The sequence below is a fragment of the Mastacembelus armatus genome, chromosome 3, assembly GCF_900324485.2.
Source record: "Mastacembelus armatus chromosome 3, fMasArm1.2, whole genome shotgun sequence".
Lineage (NCBI taxonomy): Eukaryota > Metazoa > Chordata > Actinopteri > Synbranchiformes > Mastacembelidae > Mastacembelus > Mastacembelus armatus.
The window spans coordinates 18221425-18241082 of NC_046635.1; the positions used below are offsets into that span (position 1 = coordinate 18221425).

A 19658-nucleotide genomic window follows, 5' to 3' on the forward strand; every position below is an offset into this window, starting at 1 on the left:
AGCTGTATGAATTTTGCAACATGGCTGCACAAAATGTATTCAATTGATCTATAAAGCATTAGTACCAGAATTTATTTACTGTTTATAAGGCCATTGATAAGACTGAATAAGAAAAGCTGAATGTTAGATTTTTACCTAAAGAACACAAATGTTTCCTAATAAATCCCTTTTCTTTCTGACACTGTGCTGATCCTCTGCATTTCCCTCTCAAAATGGTGGCCTTGTGATAAATGAGCTATTATGTAAAAAACATAAAAAATCTATCTAAGGAATAATTTTTCCTGTCCAGTGGATATTGCAGATGAGCTTTGTTCCTTCAGCTGGATGTCTTGGATAGAAAGGCATGTAGAAATATGTTTGGATGATAAATGTTGCTAAATAAAACAGACAGGTAAGGAGCCGGGCCACAAAAGGCCCTAACCTCTCTAAAGTCCTGCATTCCTGTTGAGTAATATTAGAGTTTGGCATTCATAACAAGCCATAGCAAGGTGTTGCATTTTGTATGACACAGTTTCTGCTTTCAGGAGGGCCTGCCTTGTTTATCGACTCAGTGGCTTTTGGTCGGTGTTTCAAAAAAAGCCCAAAAGTCTCAGGCGGCATCGCTTCCCAGGCCCCCCTTGGGAGGAGCTTTTGTCTGAGCCAGGAAGCCTCCCAAGCCTGCAGGTATAGAATGACAAGGCTTTATATGCAGCTACCTATAGCTAGGAGTGAGGCAAGGCAAAGCCTGAACATCCAAAGATTCAGAATGCTGCTTGGGATGAATTTTGTATTGACGGCTGCCTTTGTAGTTTTTCTCAGCAACACGGCAGGAACAGGTGGGCACTAAATGAGCAACACCCAGGAGAGAGGGATAAACTCAAATGTAGAACGAGGGAAAGACAGAGATAAAGAAAAGGTGGAGCTGAATAAGTTATAATTAAACTAGCTAACCTAGTGTAACACCCACACCTGTCTAAACCAGCTCTACAGAGGAGAAACAAGCTGTTCTCTGCTCGATCCTCAGTGGGGAATATTGACATTGAGTAGAGACCACATTTTCCCTCAAGTGACTATTAGACTGGATGTGTGTTACAGTATGAAAGGAAATTATGAAATAATCATTAGGTGTGTCCATTTACAGTGTTCTCACAGTACCATAACTGTTGTTTTACAGTTAAACTAAATGTGAGCCTGCAAAAAAGAAAAAGAAAAAAGAAAAACATTAGCTCTATACAATGAAGGAAAATATCCTCTTGTGTGTTTCATATGGGTTCATATGAGAGTTCATATGTTCAAAGATAAACTAATATAAAAACTGACTTCATGAATTCAAAAATGTTTTCCAAACATAAAAAAATAAGTTTAGGTCAGAAAAACAGTTTTCTTTCATTTTAAAAATGTTTCCCTTGACAGCGTAATGTATCTTGAAATGCAATGGCTGGTATTTTGAAAACTGTAAAATACTGTTTTGTGTGATGTGTAATTTTTCTTCTTACACTTGGTTACTGGGATATATGATGTCTGAACATAATTTCCATGATCATAACATGGGCTATTGTGGATAATACCATTGAGATCAAATGTTAGGAAGTTATTCTGAAAGCAAACAAAACGAGATAGCCACACAGGTTCAGCTTTCCAATTGTGTCTGCAGCTGGTGTATACAGCTGCATTCACCTGTCAGATAAACCACAAAACACTGTTTTTGAAAAGGGCAAAAAGAAAAAAAGGATCTGAGGTCTGTGAAGACAAACTTTGTCTGTGAAAACAAAAAAGAAAAGTTGAAATAAATCAGCCAACTGTTTCCTTGTGTCAGTACCAGAGTGTTTTATGCTGGAACCAGATGGTGAGTGAACACTACGAAACAAACAGCAACATTGGTAAAATGCAGAAATAGTCTTATCAATAACTTAGAACACGGGCACAAAATAAATATTCATATCATTAGTAAAATATACAAAGTACTTCTCTCAGTTTGCAGACAGTAGACTATCACATTGTAACAATGTCATAAAAAAAGACACCAGACCGTCTCACACCGATTTTCTCTTTGCTTAATATGAATCTGACAAAAAAAAGTGCTTTGCTAGTCCTCTCTTCAATAGCCTTCAAGATTTTTAGCACTTCAAAATAGCAAAATATGATCTTCTGCTTGTCATCTCAGCTTTTGACGAGTAAAAAAAGCTGGACGTGCATACTGTAGGCTATCTACAACAACAGAACCACTTTTAAAAACGGTTCAGCTCTGTGTGAAGGCAATGGTAAAATGACTGCTTGTACAAAAGTAGAGTTTTTTTTTTTTTTTTACAAAATAAGACGGAAGTTTTCAACTATATTAATACATCTTCTTTCAAGACAGTAGCATTTTAAAGAAGTCTGACGTCAATGGATAGATGATTACGCAACTGTGTGAGAGTCAAAGTCTCCTGAAAGTGGAGGACTGAATATGTCCCATCACTTTGGGTGGACTTAGGTCTTTCCTTCTGATTTGATCAAAGTTTTCCCATGTGCATCGACAACCAAAATCCGCTCTAATCCAGAAGGCAGCATCTGCAGTGTTCTCCGACATCCTCCCTTGCCATCAAGTCTGCTCAGTCATCTGGCCGTCTGCCCCGGCCTTTCCGGGCCCGATGCCGACGTCTTCTCCGTTCCCCACGGTGATGTGCGTGGTGGTGCGCGCTCTGACTGTCTCTCAGCCGCCTCACCATCTCGTGGTCCTTGTTGCCCAGCACTCGAGGCAGAAACAGAGAAGCTTTGTCCGTGCTCCTGGTTTTAAAGCCTCGTCGCGGCCGGCCTTTACCGTTAATGGAGACGTACCACTGGCGCTTGACGCTGGCTCGCCGCTTGCCGCTGCTGCCGCCCCCTGGTGGCAGCGGCTGCTCGGTGGAGTGATGACGGGACGCGTAAGTGTTGTACCCCAACTCGTGGATTCGTTCCACAAACTCACACTCTCTGTTGAAAACTTCCTGGGGAGATGAGAAGGAAGGAAACATTTGTCATGCAGCTTGCCGTATGTTTTCGATTCACTGAACACAACTGTCAAAGCGCTGCGATCAAACACCCAATCAGCCTGCAAATAACGCACTAAGCACCAGATCAATATGTCAGTTCACAGCAGGGAAACATTTCAGCATGGCACCACGACACTTCGTTCGTATTTGAAGCATTTAAGTATCTGCAGTATCTGTGAAGTCCAACAGGATCTGTGCGCTGAAAAGGTGGTGACACATTAGATGATGAGATGAAATCTGTACCCACCGAAGCATACAGCCTTCCTTTATCATTCATGGCCAGATATCTGCCAGAGAAAAGCCCTTTTATGGCCACAACACCCACATCAACTGCTGTGATTTCCATGATGCCTGAAATACAGAAGAACAAAAGAAGATCTAATATTTACCAGTAGAGGACATTCAATGCAAAGCTCTGATATGATGACAGATGCCTTTAGTTTCCTCTCTAAAGATTTAGAACTCTTGGAGAGTTGAAAGACATAAAACGCAAATTGACCAAAAGATCAACAAACTTTTGTCAAACAGACCAAATGAATTAATTTCCGCCTAGACTTCTTAGCGCTGCATTCTGGGTGTTTATTGGAGTTTTTAATCAGTGCTTGATTAGTCAATGGCCTATTCAGCCTACAGAAAGGCTCTAATGGTTGTTGATTAGGTAAATACATCCGTTAGGACAGCGTCTTTGTCCCGCCTGGTTGTTAATACTTGGGCTGATACTTATAATAGAGATTAACCTTCAGCTTTGCAATGACGTGATTTCACACAAAAACACAGACAAACACACACACACACACACACACACACACACACACACACACACACACACACACACAGTCGGAGGCTTCACTGAGGAAAACTCTGGCAGAAACTGACACTAATCCGATCAGAATGTAATAATATAGATCGATACAAACAAATAAATAACTGGGTTAAAAAATAAACAAAATTCTGCATATTGAAGCTTAATTTTAAAATGGCCTGCATTCAGAACACGTGTTTACCTTAATCCTTTGCATTAATTTAAGAATCTGATTTTATATTTTACTTGTGATTTTGACTTAGATCACCTTGTGTCAAACTAACATAACTGACATATTTTCGTGTGATCGTTTTAGTTGCTGCCCATAAAATAGAGCGAATACTCACTAAATGGGTTGTCTTCCTCCAGTGAGCCATCTATTTTCCCATTAGAATGGATTTGTAAGTGATATTTCGTAGCGCAGTAGAGTTTCCTGCGTCTTGGCGCTCCTCCGAGGTGTTCGTAAACTCCTCCGCGGCCCCCAGCGTCCCTCCGCTGCCGGGGGTCGCAAGCCTGGACAGGGGCGCAGCGGACCCTGGAACTAACGAGATCCAAAAAACCCAGCAATACCAGCATAGGTAGCATCACCATTGTGGCATGGTCGGGAAGCAACGACTGCAGCAAAAAAACGGAGAACTTCTTCCCGGCTCTCGGGGTCCCATTAAAGTGTTGGGCCCCCAACGCTGGAGAGCCCCCAGCACTGTGCACTTCCGAGCCCGACAGACACCGCTGACAGCACAGCTGCCAACTTGGTGGGTTCCGCTCCTTGCCTCTGCCGCTGCTACTGAAGTCTCTCCTGTGGATCTGACTGAGAGCCTCAGCTCAGACTGAGCGCAGATATAAAAGAAGCTTGTGGCGACAATAGGCTGAACTCCGACCAATTGATACAAAGGAAAGGGGGAGGTAAAAGGTATCAGCCCTGTGTGAAGTGAGAGGCTGCGGCGTGGATAAAATTACACAGTGGCTGAGGGTAGAACAGCTCTCTCCTCTGAACTCCTCTTCTGAAATATCCTAAAAGAGCAATTAGACATCCCAAATTATCCAGGTGGGCTGTCCCTGCCTCAGACACAGCAACAGGTGAGGAATAAGACTGGGACTGGATGTCCTGACAAACAGTTGACTTACTTTTACATTAGGAGAACACTTTTTCAACTGAATTCATGCACCGATGAATTTGACAGTTTAGGCTACATAGTCTGAGTAATTTCCCCTCATCTCTCACACTGGTGGCCACTCAGACAAAACTGTACATTCCAAATTTCTGACATTTGAAAAATTCTGAAATAACACAAAGTATTAGACACAGGTATTTGTCAGGCATGCAATATCATGACCGGCTGAGGTCAATTTCAAGTTTGTGTAATTCTTATTTTGCCTGGGATCAGAGCTCCCCGATGGCAGTGCAGTCCTGCATGTGACACTGAGATCCACAGAGTTCTTTCCAGAGTTGGTGGCAAGCAGCCAGCGTAGGTTTTGAGAATCAAATCCAGCTTCTTCTCTCAGCAGTTAAAAGTTCACAGCCGCATTTTTTCTCAGACATTTATGTGCGCCTTCCTTCCTGACCTGTAAGCATTGCCTGCTAATGCTATGGGATAAATGAATGATCTGTCACAGGCCTGTCTCCATGTGCTCCTCACACTAAAGAACCTCTCTCTTGTGCGTTATTCTTTATCCGTCACCCAAGCAGTGGCTAGTCTCAGACTTTTCCCATCCTAATGCCCCACTTCTGGCTAGGCAGCAGCCGGTGGGCGGAAGAGCAGCAGGCTAAATGACTACTGCCTAAATTGCTTCCATCTTGGTCGCATTATGGTTTGCATTCTGGTAATTAGCACCATCATCTACAAATCTCTCTGCCCTTTGGCGCTGCTCCACTGCTGCTATGAAGGCCTCTGCTGAAAACCCCCCAGAGAGTACACGGTTAATTTGTCTTCCCCTCCCATACATCACCCAGCTAGCTACCTCTGTCACTTTATTTACCTCGATGATCAGAAAAAGGCAGCTCTTTTAATTACAAATGTGAGCACATTATGCCTCAGAGACCCCTCACAATTCAGACAGCACACCAAAACATCAGCCAGCCCGTGTGTATCAGAGGTTGTTCTGCTGGCCATTTCTAAGTGAGACGCTATTGATGTGGTTAAGTGCTGGAAGAGGGTGGAACCTCAGATGTGGTGTGCTGTTTCTCTCAGAAACTATTTTAATTACGCTCCCCTCCACGCCGCCCACAAAGCATCCCAGCAATAAGCAGGGCAAACGCTCTGAATTTGTGAGACACACACACACAAACACACATCTTCCTTTTCATATTAGGATGTGTGTTGTTTTCAATTTTAAAGCTTAAAATTTCAAAGTTATAGGCCTCCTTCAGATCCTGCAGATCTTGCATGATTTGAGAAGATTGCAGGGTTAGAGTTAGGCCCATTCATCACCTCCATACTCTGTATGAAACTCTGGCTCTGTCACATCCCACAAATCTTCACAGTAAAGTCCAAACTGTGTATTGCAAAACCGGCTTGCATCTTCAAACATATTTTCAGGGTCTTGTATCAGTTTGGGCAAGCATTTTACCTGTCGGCTAACAGAGGATATCTGTGGAGTAACATGTGGTAGGATTGTTGACCCAATCTGAAAAAACACTTGGAGAAAACATATCCCAAATCAGTAAAAACATTTTGAAAGAAAGAGAAAGTGTATGAGCACATAAAAATATGAGGTTAATTAGACCCAATTCAGAACCAAAAAGACCCTGAGAGACCACCATCACCAAAAGCATGTTAATCAACTGCCAACCATGGTCAGATGGAGCAGCAGTACAGCCTATCAATTCTCTGCTATGAACAAATCAAGTCAAAATTCCAAAATTATTTGTTGATATTACACAACTTCCCTTCACACTTCAATAATAAAACACTTTGAATATAAGTACAAAAATGAATGATAGTCATCTAATAGTGTGAGCAGGAAAGAGCATGTGATCAGAGCAAATACTGTCCACTCAGATCCATTAGGGTATCAAACACACAGACCTGAGAGCTTTGGCAGTAAAACAAGATACTCCCTGACCCTGTTAGATTGGTCTCAGGTCAGATTTTGATTCCTCAGAGCCAAGTGGACCCTTGAAGACCTTAAATGCTGCACAGTCCGAACATTACACATGCGGCAAGGTCAGGGTTAGTGTATCTTAGAGTGCACCTCAAAGGTCTCTTGAGTGATCACTTGTATTTGATTTCTGCTCACATTTGAATGTGGGGGAACCAGTTAAAAAAAAAAAAAGAAAAAAAAACATTATCTCTCAGCAGCACTTTGATGCTTCGGCTTGGGTACAGACTTCAGAACCTTGTTCGGGTTGTTTGGCAGAGACAAATCAACTGTGTTTGGGAAGCTTTGTTCAGGTATCCACACAATACAAAGTTGACTAATTGGTCCTTCAATGTGGCCAGGGAGCCATTCGAGTTCACATTACACTGCACCCTTGCATTCCTGACCGCCTACCAAACTGGATGGAGTGATCAGATCCCAGCACGTTCTCTATGCATTTTGGGTACATTCACACCTGTGCTTAGAAGAAACAAGACAATTCAGGAAGAATTCTTTTCCTTCAGGAGAAAAGCTTGGCCAAATCTTGATTATTTACCCAACTGAAATATTTCCAAACCATTCCTTTTGCAACCATCCACTTGACAAATGAATCCAAACCCAGCTACATGAAGTGCTCCAACACAAAAGCCAAAAGCATACATTTTAACTTTCCCCTTTTCTCTCCTCCAGCCATGAATGAAAGCAAGAATTTCAGGGCTCCTTTTTTAATTGACCTCCCCAAAATTCTACCCCCACTACCACCCCCCAAAAAGCCCTCTTCGCACAAAAGGGTTTCTTTTCTGCAATAATACAAAGGTTATTAGCCAGGTCCTTTTCTTGCCCCCCCCCTTTTAGTGGAGGAAAAAAGAGGTACCAGTAATCCAGAGCAAATCAAAATGACCTTTGAACCCTTTCTGCTGTACTTTTTCTCATGGGCAGATTTCTTTGGTGAGGCGGTGATCAGAGGGCTGAACCCGGCCGCTGCCTCTCGTCTCCTGACAAATCGCTGCTGAGCCTCTTTTGTCCCCATGACTTTGATCTCACCTGCTTGTCAGGCGCTTCAGAAAGAAGTCTAGTACAGTTCCAGCACACTGCAAACAAATTGGCAACTATTTTATTCTGCCTCCCTCTTTTATTTCTGCTCAGACCAGTTCACCCTTAAGTATGGACATGTTGGTTTGGTTTATGGTGTTTCCAAAGCTTCCAAATAAAACTTAAAGTCACAGTTTAGAAAGAAAAAATCCCTTTAAAAATATCAAGAATCCCCCTCTGGCATCTGATGAAAAAGTGACCTAGAAGCAGATAATCAGACACACCAAAGTAAAAATCAAATTTGTAGAGAGTAGAGAATACCATGACTTAAAGTTGACTTTTTAGGGTTTTTTTTGTATGAACAATGGGAACTTGATTATGGCTTGCATTGCACTGTTAATGAAGAATTTTGGTATCATGATCGTTTATCATGCAAGTCTTTTTAAAAAGTTAGGCAAAAGACAGAAAATCAAGCAGAAACTGTTTGATTGACGTTAAAAATAACCATGAAAAATCAGTTTATCATGGAACTAGTTATACTTAATACAATAAAAAAACTGTTCACTGTCAATATTATTTTCCTACTGTTTGTTCCTACAATATTTTCTCTACAGTTAAAAACGTAATGAACCTTTTGTTACGATGTGTGGGTGCAGTGCAGGATGAAGGAAGGTAGGACCCAAATGCAGGACACGAAAAAGTTTTATTCGCCTGGACTCACCAGGCACAGGCAACATAATCTCCGCCACTCGGCGGACAGGACAGGCAACACTAAACTCCGCCACTCGGTGTAAAATAAAAACCCTCTCTTCTCAAACATACACGAACAAAACATCAACTGCCACTAATTCTCCAACGCTGAACAAAGAAAAACAGGGGATATAAATAGATTCAGAACAAAAGACTAATTAAACAGGCGAAAGTAATTTACCTAATGAAGCACAAAGCTACCTATAACCTAAGGAACACAGAAAACTCAAAAACCAAAATAAGAGTCCCTACGGAAATAAACCTCACTCCATGATACCTTTTTACTTTAAGGTAGCTCAAAACAGATGGTTACGATTAAAGTTGACTTGAAGCAAAATACAGCATGTGCTGTTTTAGCCAAAATCACTCCTTTCTGAGCCTTAACTGGGACATTTAGAAGCCCAAATTTAATCAAACGTGAGTCTCAGTCCTTCACCCACTATAAGAGTGGTTATAAAATGGTGCTGCAAGAGAATGTAACCTTGGCAACAGTCTTGTTTCTTCCAAAACTTATTTGATAAAGCAAATATAGAGTAGAACATATGAGCTGAGGTTGCATATAAAGTACCTGGCAGGTTCACAGCCCTCTGAGGCACTGAGGACGGTGCTGAAGCTTCCAGTTCCAGGTTCCAGCTCCAGTTCAGGTTTGAAATGTCGACAAGAGACCAACCAACAGGTCACTGATCTCTATGCATCACTAAGAATGCTTGTTCTGTTTTTTTCTGAAATGTTTCTGTATATCTTCCATATCACTGGATGTCATCTGGTTATATGTGACCCACATGTCCATAAGTCTGAATATTTAAAACTGGTACAGTGTTTCATTTGATTTTACTTGTAGTTATAATTGTACTTGTGTAATTCTCTGAAATTCTGTCTTGTTGTACGATGACATACTAATATGTCAACATGGCCTTTGTATTTACACCTGGTATCCAAAAGTGTGATTTTGATTTTCTACTATGTTGATTGGATCATTATATAAATTAAGCACTGTAGGTGGTAGACCTGTCAACAAAAATGCACAATAATCCTGAGGGCTTGCAGGGCATTCAGAAAGTGCTCAGACCCCTTCACTTTTTGGAATTTTGTTGTTTCAGCCTGATACTACAGTCATCATGAATCATGAATTCATTTTTTTCCTCAATCTACACTCAGTACAACATAATGACAAAGTGAAAACAGAATTTTAAGAATGTTTGTAAATTTATTTTAAAAAAAGTGAAATATAAATAATATTTACATAAGTATTCAGACCCTTTACTCAGTACTTAGTTGAAGCACCTTTGGCGGCATTTACAAGCCTTGAGTATGATGCAACAAGCTTTGCCAAATGGGGGATTTTCTGCATTTTTTTTTTTTTTTTTTTTGCAAATCCTTTCAAGCTTGGTCAGGTTGGATGGGGTTCATCAGTGGACAGCCATTTTCAGGTCTCTCCAGAGATGTTCAACAGGGTTCAAGTCAGGGATCTGACTGGGCCACTCAAGGACTTTCACAGAGTTGTCCCTAAGCCACTCCTGTGTTGTCTTTGCTGTGTGCATAGGGTCGTCATGTTGGAAGGGTCTGAGCACCAGTCTGAGTCCTGAGTGCTGGGGAACAGGTTTTCATTGAGGATATCTCTGCACTTTGCTCCATTTAGCTTTCTTTCAACCCTGACTAGTCTCCCAGTCCCTGCTACTGAAACACACCCCCACAGCATTATGCTGCCACCACCATGCTTCTCTGTTGGGATGGTATTGGGCAGCTGATGAGAGGTGTCTGGTTTCCTCCAGACATAATGTTTAGAATTGAGTCCAAATAGTTTACCCTTCATTTCATCAGACCACTAAGGAGAGGCTTCTGTGTTGTCATTCTGCCATAAAGCCCAGATTAGTGAAAGGCTGCAGTGATGGTTGTCCTTCTGGAAATTTGTCCCATCTCCACACAGGATCTCTGGAGCTCAGTCAGAGGTTCTTGGTCACCTCTCTTACTAAGGCACTTCTACTATGATTGCTCAGCTTGTCCAGGTGACCAGCTCTTGGAAGAGTTCTGGTTGTGCCAGTCTTCCTTGATTTGAGTATTATGGAGGCCACTGTTCTGGGAACTTTCTGTACAGCAGAATGTTTTCTTTTTTTTTTTGTAGCCTTCCCCAGCCCCGTCTATCAATGATCCTGTCTCTGAGCTCTGCAGGCAGTTCCTTTGACCTCATGACTTTGTTTTTGCTCTGATATGAATTGCCAGCTGTGAGACCTATAGAGAGATGTGTGCCTTTCCAAATTATGTCTAATCAATTTCATTTACCAAAGGTGGCCTCCAATGAAGGTGTAGAAACATCTCAGCAAAGATCAAGAGAAATGGGAGGTGCCCGAGCTAATTTTCATGTGTTGTTGCAAAGGGTCTGAATACTCATGTAACTGCGATATTTCAGTTTTTCCCGTTTTCATAAAATGTTTTACTTTGTCATCATGCGGTACTGAATGTATACTGAGGAGGAAAAACAAACGTAACAAAATTGAAAAAAAAGTGAGGAGAGCCTGAATATTTTCTGAATAGATGTCTGTGTTACCAACGATCTTCTCTTAGCCTCAGATAATGGACTTGTTTCGATACTTGTCCTCCTAGACCTTAGTGCAGCATTCGACACCATTGACCACAACATCTTATTACAGAGACTGGAGCATGTGATTGGTATCAGAGGAACAGCGTTAAAGTGGTTCCAATCCTATTTATTGGACAGATTCCAGTTTGTTCATGTCCATGATGAACCTTCCACACGAACAAAAGTTAGTTATGGAGTTCCACAAGGTTCTGTGCTAGGACCGATTCTGTTCACCCTGTACATGCTTCCTTTAGGATATATCATTAGGAAGCACTCTATTAATTACCACTGCTATGCGGATGACACTCAGTTATATCTATCTATTAAACCTGTTAACACAAACCAGTTAACCAGACTTCAAGCCTGTCTAACTGACATAAAGGCTTGGATGACCAGTAACTTTTTACTTTTAAACTCGGAGAAAACAGAAGTCATTATATTTGGGCCTAAAAATCTCAGAAATAACTTTTCTAAAATTATAGCTACTCTAGATGGCATAGCCCTGGCCTCCAGCACTACTGTAAAAAACCTTGGAGTTATTTTTGACTAGGACATGTCCTTTAACTCACACATAAAACAAATTTCTAGAACTGCATTCTTTCACTTGCGCAACATTTCCAAAATTAGGAACATCCTGTCTCAAAATGATGCAGAAAAACTAGTCCATGCATTTGTTTCCTCAAGGCTAGATTACTGTAACTCATTACTATCTGGATGTCCTAATATCTTAATAAAAAGCCTCCAATTAATCCAGAATGCCGCAGCCAGAGTCCTGACAGGAACTAGCAAGAGAGATCATATTTCTCCTATATTGGCTTCTCTTCATTGGCTCCCTGTAAAATATAGAATAGAATTTAAAATCCTTCTTCTCACATACAAATCCCTTCATAATCAAGCTCCTTCATACCTTAAAGACCTCATAGTACCATATTATCCCAATAGACCACTTCGCTCTCAGAGTGCAGGCCTACTTGTGGTTCCCAGAGTTCTCAAAAGCAGAATGGGAGGCAGAGCCTTTAGCTATCAAGCTCCTCTCCTGTGGAACCAGCTCTCAGCCTGGGTTCAGGAGGCAGACACTCTCTGTACTTTTAAGGCTAGACTTAAAACCTTCCTCTTTGACAAAGCATATAGTTAGGGCTGGCTTCAGGCAACCCTGAACCATCCCTTAGTTAGTTATGCTGCTATAGGCCTAGACTGCCCGAGGACCATCGGTGCACTGAGCTCCCCTACCCTACCCCCCCCCCCCCCCCTTCTCTCCCACCTCATGTATATTCCACCATTGAATGTTACTAACCTTGTGCTCTCTCTCTCCCCTAGTTTGTGCTCTCTCCCTCCCTCTCTCTCTCTCTCTCTCTGTACCTTCTGCAGGTGTCCCTGGTCCTGGAGCTGTTTATCGCTGATGTGCAGTTACTGGCCCCACCAACTTGCAGTGTCTATTTGTTGTTTATTGTTGCTGTTCTTTTCTCTCTGCTCTATCCACGCACCCCAACCGGTCGAGGCAGATGGCCGCCCAAACTGAGCCCGGTTCTGCTGGAGGTTTTTTTTCTTCCGTTAAAGGGAGTTTTTTCCTCTCCACTGTCGCCAAGTGCTTGCTCATAAGGGAATTGTTGGGTTTTTAGTTTTAGTTTTTGTAAAGTGCCTTGAGATGATTTGTATTGTGATTTGGCGCTATACAAATAAAATTGAATTGAATTGAATTGAATTGTGTTTTTGACACCCAAGCAGCAGACTTATGTAAGTGCACCTGTTTACCATTTGTAGGTGACCTTTCAACATGTTGCTAGCAGTGTGAAAATTACGATCATGGTGTTGGCCAGCATGTGCAAAACATGGCCTAGGTTAAAGTATCTCCAGTACCATAGAGTTTGGTACAAATATTCATAGTGTCATTCACCGTGACTCCTGCTGACTTTGATGCTCACAGTGCTCCTAGCATAACTGTAACCTGTACTGATATCTTGTGAGTATGTCAACACAAAAATGTAATTTACAACATACTGAGAACCTGTACTGACTACAAATGCCGCATCCTGTTCGCATTGCATTCTCTGTGTTATTAACATGTTTTTTTTCTTATCCAGATAAGATATCCAGATATGGGTTGCATGCCTATACCAGGTCTAAATGGATCTTTTGGTCACATCTTTCAGATTGTGGCAAGTAAATTTGACAAAGAACTGAGCCACCAATAAATTATTGCTTTCATCAAACTGTGTGACGTTGAAGTTTAAACTTTAACATATTTGAACAGTAGCATTTGAACAAGCAGCAGAGTTTTTTTTCTATCATGTGCAGTTGGCACATCAAAGTCAAAGCAATGCCTTTATGAGGATATAGGGGAGGAAGACAAACAGTGGGGCTTGTCTGTGTCTCCCGTGTATTCATCATGGTATAAATTGGTTCTCATGCAGAACAGAGGAAATATGAGTGAGCAGACAAATGCTGAAAGAACTGAAGGATGGCTGGAGGGCAGAGGAAACCTCACAAACAGTGTTTTTTCCTCTGTAAAAAGAAGTGACATATTCGATCGTTGGATGGCTGAAAATAACTTCTGAAATGTTTTTCGTCCCTTTCTCTTTCTTACACACTTTCTTGCTACTCTCTCTCTCATTCTCGCACTGTCACTCTTTGTCTCTAATTCGCTTGCGCTCCCTCTGTAACCAGATAGGTCTGTCCTATACTTCTACAGCTCTTTGATTGTTAGCTGCAGGTTTCACATGCCCGCTGAGCGGCTGCACCTTCCAACAGGCAAATGATTGTGGAAGGATGAAACTCTAGAGGCCATCAATGGCTGTGACAGACACACACAGACTGAGGAAGGCACACACACTCACCCACACACACACACACACACACACACACACACATACACACACACACACACACACACACACACAAAGTTTTTGCATACAAGCAACAGAATTATATCCATTATTGTTGTTACATTTGTTTTCAGTCAAAACTATGATCATCCTTTACACATAAAGAAACACTATCACTTGTCACACTTGTCATAATGGTTAAATTTAATGGTCCATACAAGTTCTAACTGTCATTCATTTTTAGTACTGAGTTGACATTTTCGAAATTCTTCACACAATGGTCTGTATCCATATGTAGATCAGCACCACAGTTCATCACACATCCAAAATACACTAATATAGCCCATTCTTTCTCTTTGAATAAGATTTTTATTGAATTTTAATTTATTTATTTTGCTCAATATAAAGATTAAGTTACAACAAAGAAGTTTGGGACTTCTTTTCCGGATTGGATTCTGCTATCTTATGGCATGTTACAGAAATGTTGCATTGTTTAGTAGGCTTTATTGTCATTATAAGGTACTGGTCATACCAAGTATAGCTTTAGCAGCAAAAGTTTTACTAAAGTAATGCCACTATACAAAATAAACCTATATACACTCAGTTGGCAGTTTGTTTGCTACACCAAACCTAAATGAATGCAGTCCAATACAGTCTTAAATAAATCCTACTTCATGAATATTTACAGAAAGAGTGAAGACCTGAGCAAGTTTCATCACCATGACCATCTTGTGCTCTCTAAGACCTTCTGTCACAGGGACAAGTTTGTCACAGGAATTACTGGTGTATTTTGATTTTCAAATTTTCATGTTCAGACATACGCAGAGCTACTACTAACCACTATTACAGTTTTACAGTATGACTTGCTATTCCTATGATATTGTGGGCAACAAATGTATAGTAAGCCAAATCCAGACAGTTTTTGGGGAGTGAGTGAGAAAACAGAACACAATATAAAAAGTGATGCACAGTTCAGTCCACTTGATTACTGTCATGTTGACTGTGTATAACATTTTAAATTGACAAATGCCTGGGACTGCAGCAGTAAAAAGTGTAACTTTAGCCCTCAAGGGCTCTACTTAATAGCTATGTATATACTGAAACATTAATAACTGATACTTGAATCATTAATAATGCTATTTCTCACAAGTAAAAGCACAGAAATGTGGAGGAGGTAAGGCAGTTGAGATGAACATCATTTTGATAAATGGTTAATCAAGTAATTTAATTATACAACAAAAAATTTACTGCCACCAGCCTCTCATGTATGAACATTCACTGGTTCTCTGTTTTCTATCAGTGTGAAGTAAATATTTGGGGAGTTTGGCCTGTTATTCCCATAAAACAATCTCCAGATTACACTGCATACTGAAGGAAATTGTAATTTTTAAATTTTGCTGTTGAAAACAATAGAAATAAACATTATTTGCAGCCCTAATATTCTTGAAAGAGATAAAAGATAAATGACTGCAACATTTTTAAAGTTGTGATGAGTTTGATATTAATTAAATCATTATCCTGAACATATCTGTTCAGACTAATGCACATTTAAAGCTGACACTAACACAGGAGGAACCTATTTCACTACTTCATATTTCCTCAAGTTTGTATCACACAGTAGGAGTGTGTGATGGATGGGTGGGTGCTCCCTCCAGTTGACGGTGATGAAGCAGCTGCTTTAAGGAGCTCATTTGAAACTGAATGTCATCTCATTTCCCCATGGTAGTGGACAATTGATGATGAACCCCAGTTGCTTCACAGGGGGTGCTGCATGAAGAAACTGCTGGCTGAGTGACTGAAAGATGGATGAGGTGGTTTTTTTGCCAGTTCTTTACTTGATTGAAATTCATGATAACCTTCAAAGTAAATGTAAATGAATATATTGCAGCATCATTTTTTTAAATTAATCAAATAAAAACACTGAAGAGCAACAGCTGTGAATCACTAGAGGAATGATGACTGGCATTGTTTCCTATGTGCCTATGGCTACATTCAGCCAGCTTACTATCACTCAGTAGGCTAGTTGGTCAGATGACAGACATCTGTCTTGAAGGTACTTGAGGGAGCGACCTGTTTGCTTTTGTCTTTCGCCTGACATGCTGCAGTTATGTTAATGTCTCTTTAAAGCCTCTTTGCTGTTCTTCTTAGCTTCTTTTTCACCTGCATGCAAGTATTGAGCAATTATCCAAGAATAGTTTTGGAATCTGGAAGGCTGGTGGGGTGGGGGTAAATATAAATATAAATATAAATGTAAATAGGCTATATATGTTTACTCTTCAAACAACAACTTTACTGATTTGGTTCACTCTCCGTGCTCTTGTAATGCAATAACACAATTTAGTGTTTTTTTTAGAGTAAAAGCTCTAAAAATCCACTGCACTAGCAACCAGCAGACAGACACAGGTAAAGGCTATCTGGTGAACATAATAGATCAAGCAAGCAAAGTTTATTTATATAGCACATTTAAAAAATAGTTTAAATAAAAGACATAAAATACATAACAATAAAAATTATTTAAAATTAAACAGATAAAGCTAATATCAATAATTAAATCTAATAAAAATTATACACTGTATTTAACTGCATTGAACTGTTTGGACATTTGCTGTGATCTGTTGTCCAGACCAACATGTTTGAACAATCATCACACAGTAAACTGAGTGACAAAAACTTTTCACTTTGGTTGGAGAGATGGAGTTGGTGTGATCTCTATTGGAAAGGCAGATGGTTGTAACTTGCCTTTGTTCTATCTGTGTGTGTGTTTGTGTGTGAGAATGTATGAGTGTTTTGCTTCCACGTACATTGCGGTGAAGGACTTAATATGTGCGTGTGTTTTGGGTGAAAGTGGCAGAAGATAATCACAGAGATTTGTTGGCAGACAGAAGCCATACTTATCTTAACAAGGTCTACATACAGTATATAGTGCAACATGGTGGGCTGTCTAATGAAAAGCAGACTTGTGTGTATGTGTGTGCATGCAGTGGGCTGCATACCTCAGTGAGGAGGTGTGACATTGTAACGCTTATTATTCCACAATAAACACAAGGCACTTCCTGTTTTCTGACTTCGTGCATACAGGAAACTTTGGGGAAGAACTGCTGTCTTGTCACAGGTTATGCACATGGTGTGAAAGAATTATTAACGTGTGCTGCTATAATATAAACCCAATATAACAAACTACTTGAGCTATCTTTTTTAAAAAATGCTGTGTGTCCTGTGTGTGCCCTGAAAATCATAAAATCCAGGACCTCTTCACCTGATCTATTTGGACTCAGTTTTGGTTTAGAAAAAGGTTTACTCAAACATGTATTTCTGCTAAATATGCAATATTACTGTGGAAAGATTCAAGAGACAACTGTCTGAACAATGTACAGCATTAACTAAGCAAATAAAATTTAGCTCAAGGAACGAAGAATACAATTTGTGAATTAGAAATTATTAACAGGTCGCAGCTTTTATAGCCATTCTGAATACTTTGTATTACTTTTATTTACCACATTACAAAATATTTACCATGCCAGTGTTTTTTTTTCAGCAGATCACCAATATGACCTGACAATTATTATATTTTTATTATCATACCTACCTAACCAACATACTGTACCCAAAAACAGAAAATCCTTCATTCAATCATTATCCATACCTGCTTATTCCAACACAGAAAATCATGTTTGAAAAATTATTCAGTCAAAAATTACACTAACATGGTCAATACAGCATTTTATAGGTTGAAAATTTAAACACAAGTTGCAAATGTGAAAATATAATGCTAAAATCAAGCAATATATGTTATACATAATTTTTATATCATTTATAATGTAAATGACCATATTTCTGTTTTTACTTATACACTTTAAACAATTACTAGCATAACGTTTCAAGACCATGCTGCAAGAACATAAGTAAGAAATGGTCAACATACCTTTGTTTTTATACTGTTACAACTTGAACCTGACAAGTGATTTGGACATGCTGGCATGATCAGAGACTCCTACAAGCCACAAAATACACTTTCTCACTTTAGTATACTTTAGGAGGTTTGCTGCTAACGCTATACTTGGTATGACCAGTACCTTATAATGACAAATGTTAATTTGTGTTCAATAGACATTGTTGTCAGTGAATTGCATCTGTGATGCATTGGTGATCCAATTCACTGACTTTTTTATTTTTCTTGCATTGATTGTTACTACTGAGATGCAGTTGGTGAGGATTCCCATGGTATGATAGCCTGTAACAAAAGTGAACTTTCCTCATGCTCCACAGATAATAAATTCAAGGCCTTGAAGAGTTCAGTGACCAGGTGATATGGACGAAGCTGTGGACACCAAGCCTTGAAGCTGGACATACACTTTACTACAACCTCACTGTTGTAGACAAGAAGTGGTCACACTGCTCTCCTTAGTCTTCTGGATGTTGAGGACCATATTGTTTTGTGCACATTTGCTGTAGGTGGTCTCATCGTCTCAGATTAAGCCTACCGCTGTGAACTTGATTACAAACAGAAGCACAAATGGGGGGTGCAAGACTGTGCTCAGCACGCAGTCTTGTGCACATCAGAGTTTAGGGTGAGAGTTTCGGGTGAGAGAGGTAGTCTGACCTCACAGTCTGTTGGTCAGAAATTCTCTGTTCTAGTTGCAGATGGATATGCTTATACCAGGTTGGCCAAACATAGAGATTAACTTGGAGGAGATCACAATATTGAAGGCTGAACTGAGGTTGATGAATAGTACTCCGACATATGAGTTGTGACTGTCCAGGTCGGTCAGGGTATAGTGGAGTGCCATCCTGTGTCAACCTACTCGGGGTCCACTGTAGAAGGCAGACAGGATCTTAAGTAACCAAGAAAAAGTCTAACAAAACCCTTGGTGGTGATGGGAGTGAGTGTGACCGGATGGAAGTCATTAAGAGCCATTAGAGGGAGTGCTTCAGCACGGGCACAAACTTTTGGAAACTACTGCTAGGGAAAGAAGAAGCTGTCCATGAAGATCCCACTCACAGGCCTACACAGGCCCTGAGCCCGTGACTAGCAGCCTTCCATGCATTCATCACACTCAGAATTGAGGAGATGTCAGAGGTATAGAGTGTGAGAGGGTGTTCAAAGGTTTAGAATTCCACTTTCAGCATGGACTCTTTGTTTCCCAGTCAAAATACACCCTCAAAATGCTGCTACGATGGTTGCAAACTATTAAGGTTCAAATATGATATGAGTCATTTTATATTTTAATATGTTGTCATTTTGATGTTTAGTAGTTATTATAGTAATTAAAGTCTATTAAATGGATGTCAGTGAATTTTCTTTTCATTTTTAAAGCAATGTACTTTAAAGAGTAAAAGTGTAGAACAAGACAAATTAACCTGGTATGATGCTGAGTAGTGAAGCTCAAACTGTGCGGTGGTTTGTCCTGTGGCTGGGTAGGAACAGGAGGAAGGGGAGTACATGAGTATCCCTCCCAGGTAACTCTACCTGTCCCTGAGGAGGAAGCTCTCCTCCTCCCTTGCCCATGCACCACACACTAGCTCCTCCATTAGCTGCAGAAATAGTCCTCCAGCACCGCTCTTGCCATTTGTTGGCCCCTTTGTTGTGATACCTACTTAAAATATCA

The 19658-nt window shown here is 40.4% G+C and overlaps 1 protein-coding gene across 1 annotated transcript; it reads right to left on the reverse strand.

The window, feature by feature from the left end:
- Positions 1–2498: 2498 nt before the first annotated feature.
- Positions 2499–4383, reverse strand: fgf3 (fibroblast growth factor 3). The gene is made up of 3 exons (XM_026294057.1): positions 4140–4383; positions 3238–3341; positions 2499–2945 (listed from the first exon to the last, which is right to left on the reverse strand). Exons 1-3 carry the CDS (start codon positions 4381–4383, stop codon positions 2571–2573), a joined length of 723 nt encoding a protein of 240 aa, XP_026149842.1. The 3' UTR covers positions 2499–2570.
- Positions 4384–19658: the final 15275 nt, after the last annotated feature.

Bases quoted from the DNA above. Each gene is read 5' to 3' on its own strand.
- fgf3 (XM_026294057.1), bottom strand. From the start codon at position 4,383: ATGGTGATGCTACCTATGCTGGTATTGCTGGGTTTTTTGGATCTCGTT. The intron at 3,342-4,139 runs GTGAGTATTCGC...TCTGTATTTCAG, and splicing joins GGAGGAAGACAACCCATTTA to GCATCATGGAAATCACAGCA. The intron at 2,946-3,237 runs GTGGGTACAGAT...TCATCTCCCCAG, and splicing joins AAGGAAGGCTGTATGCTTCG to GAAGTTTTCAACAGAGAGTG.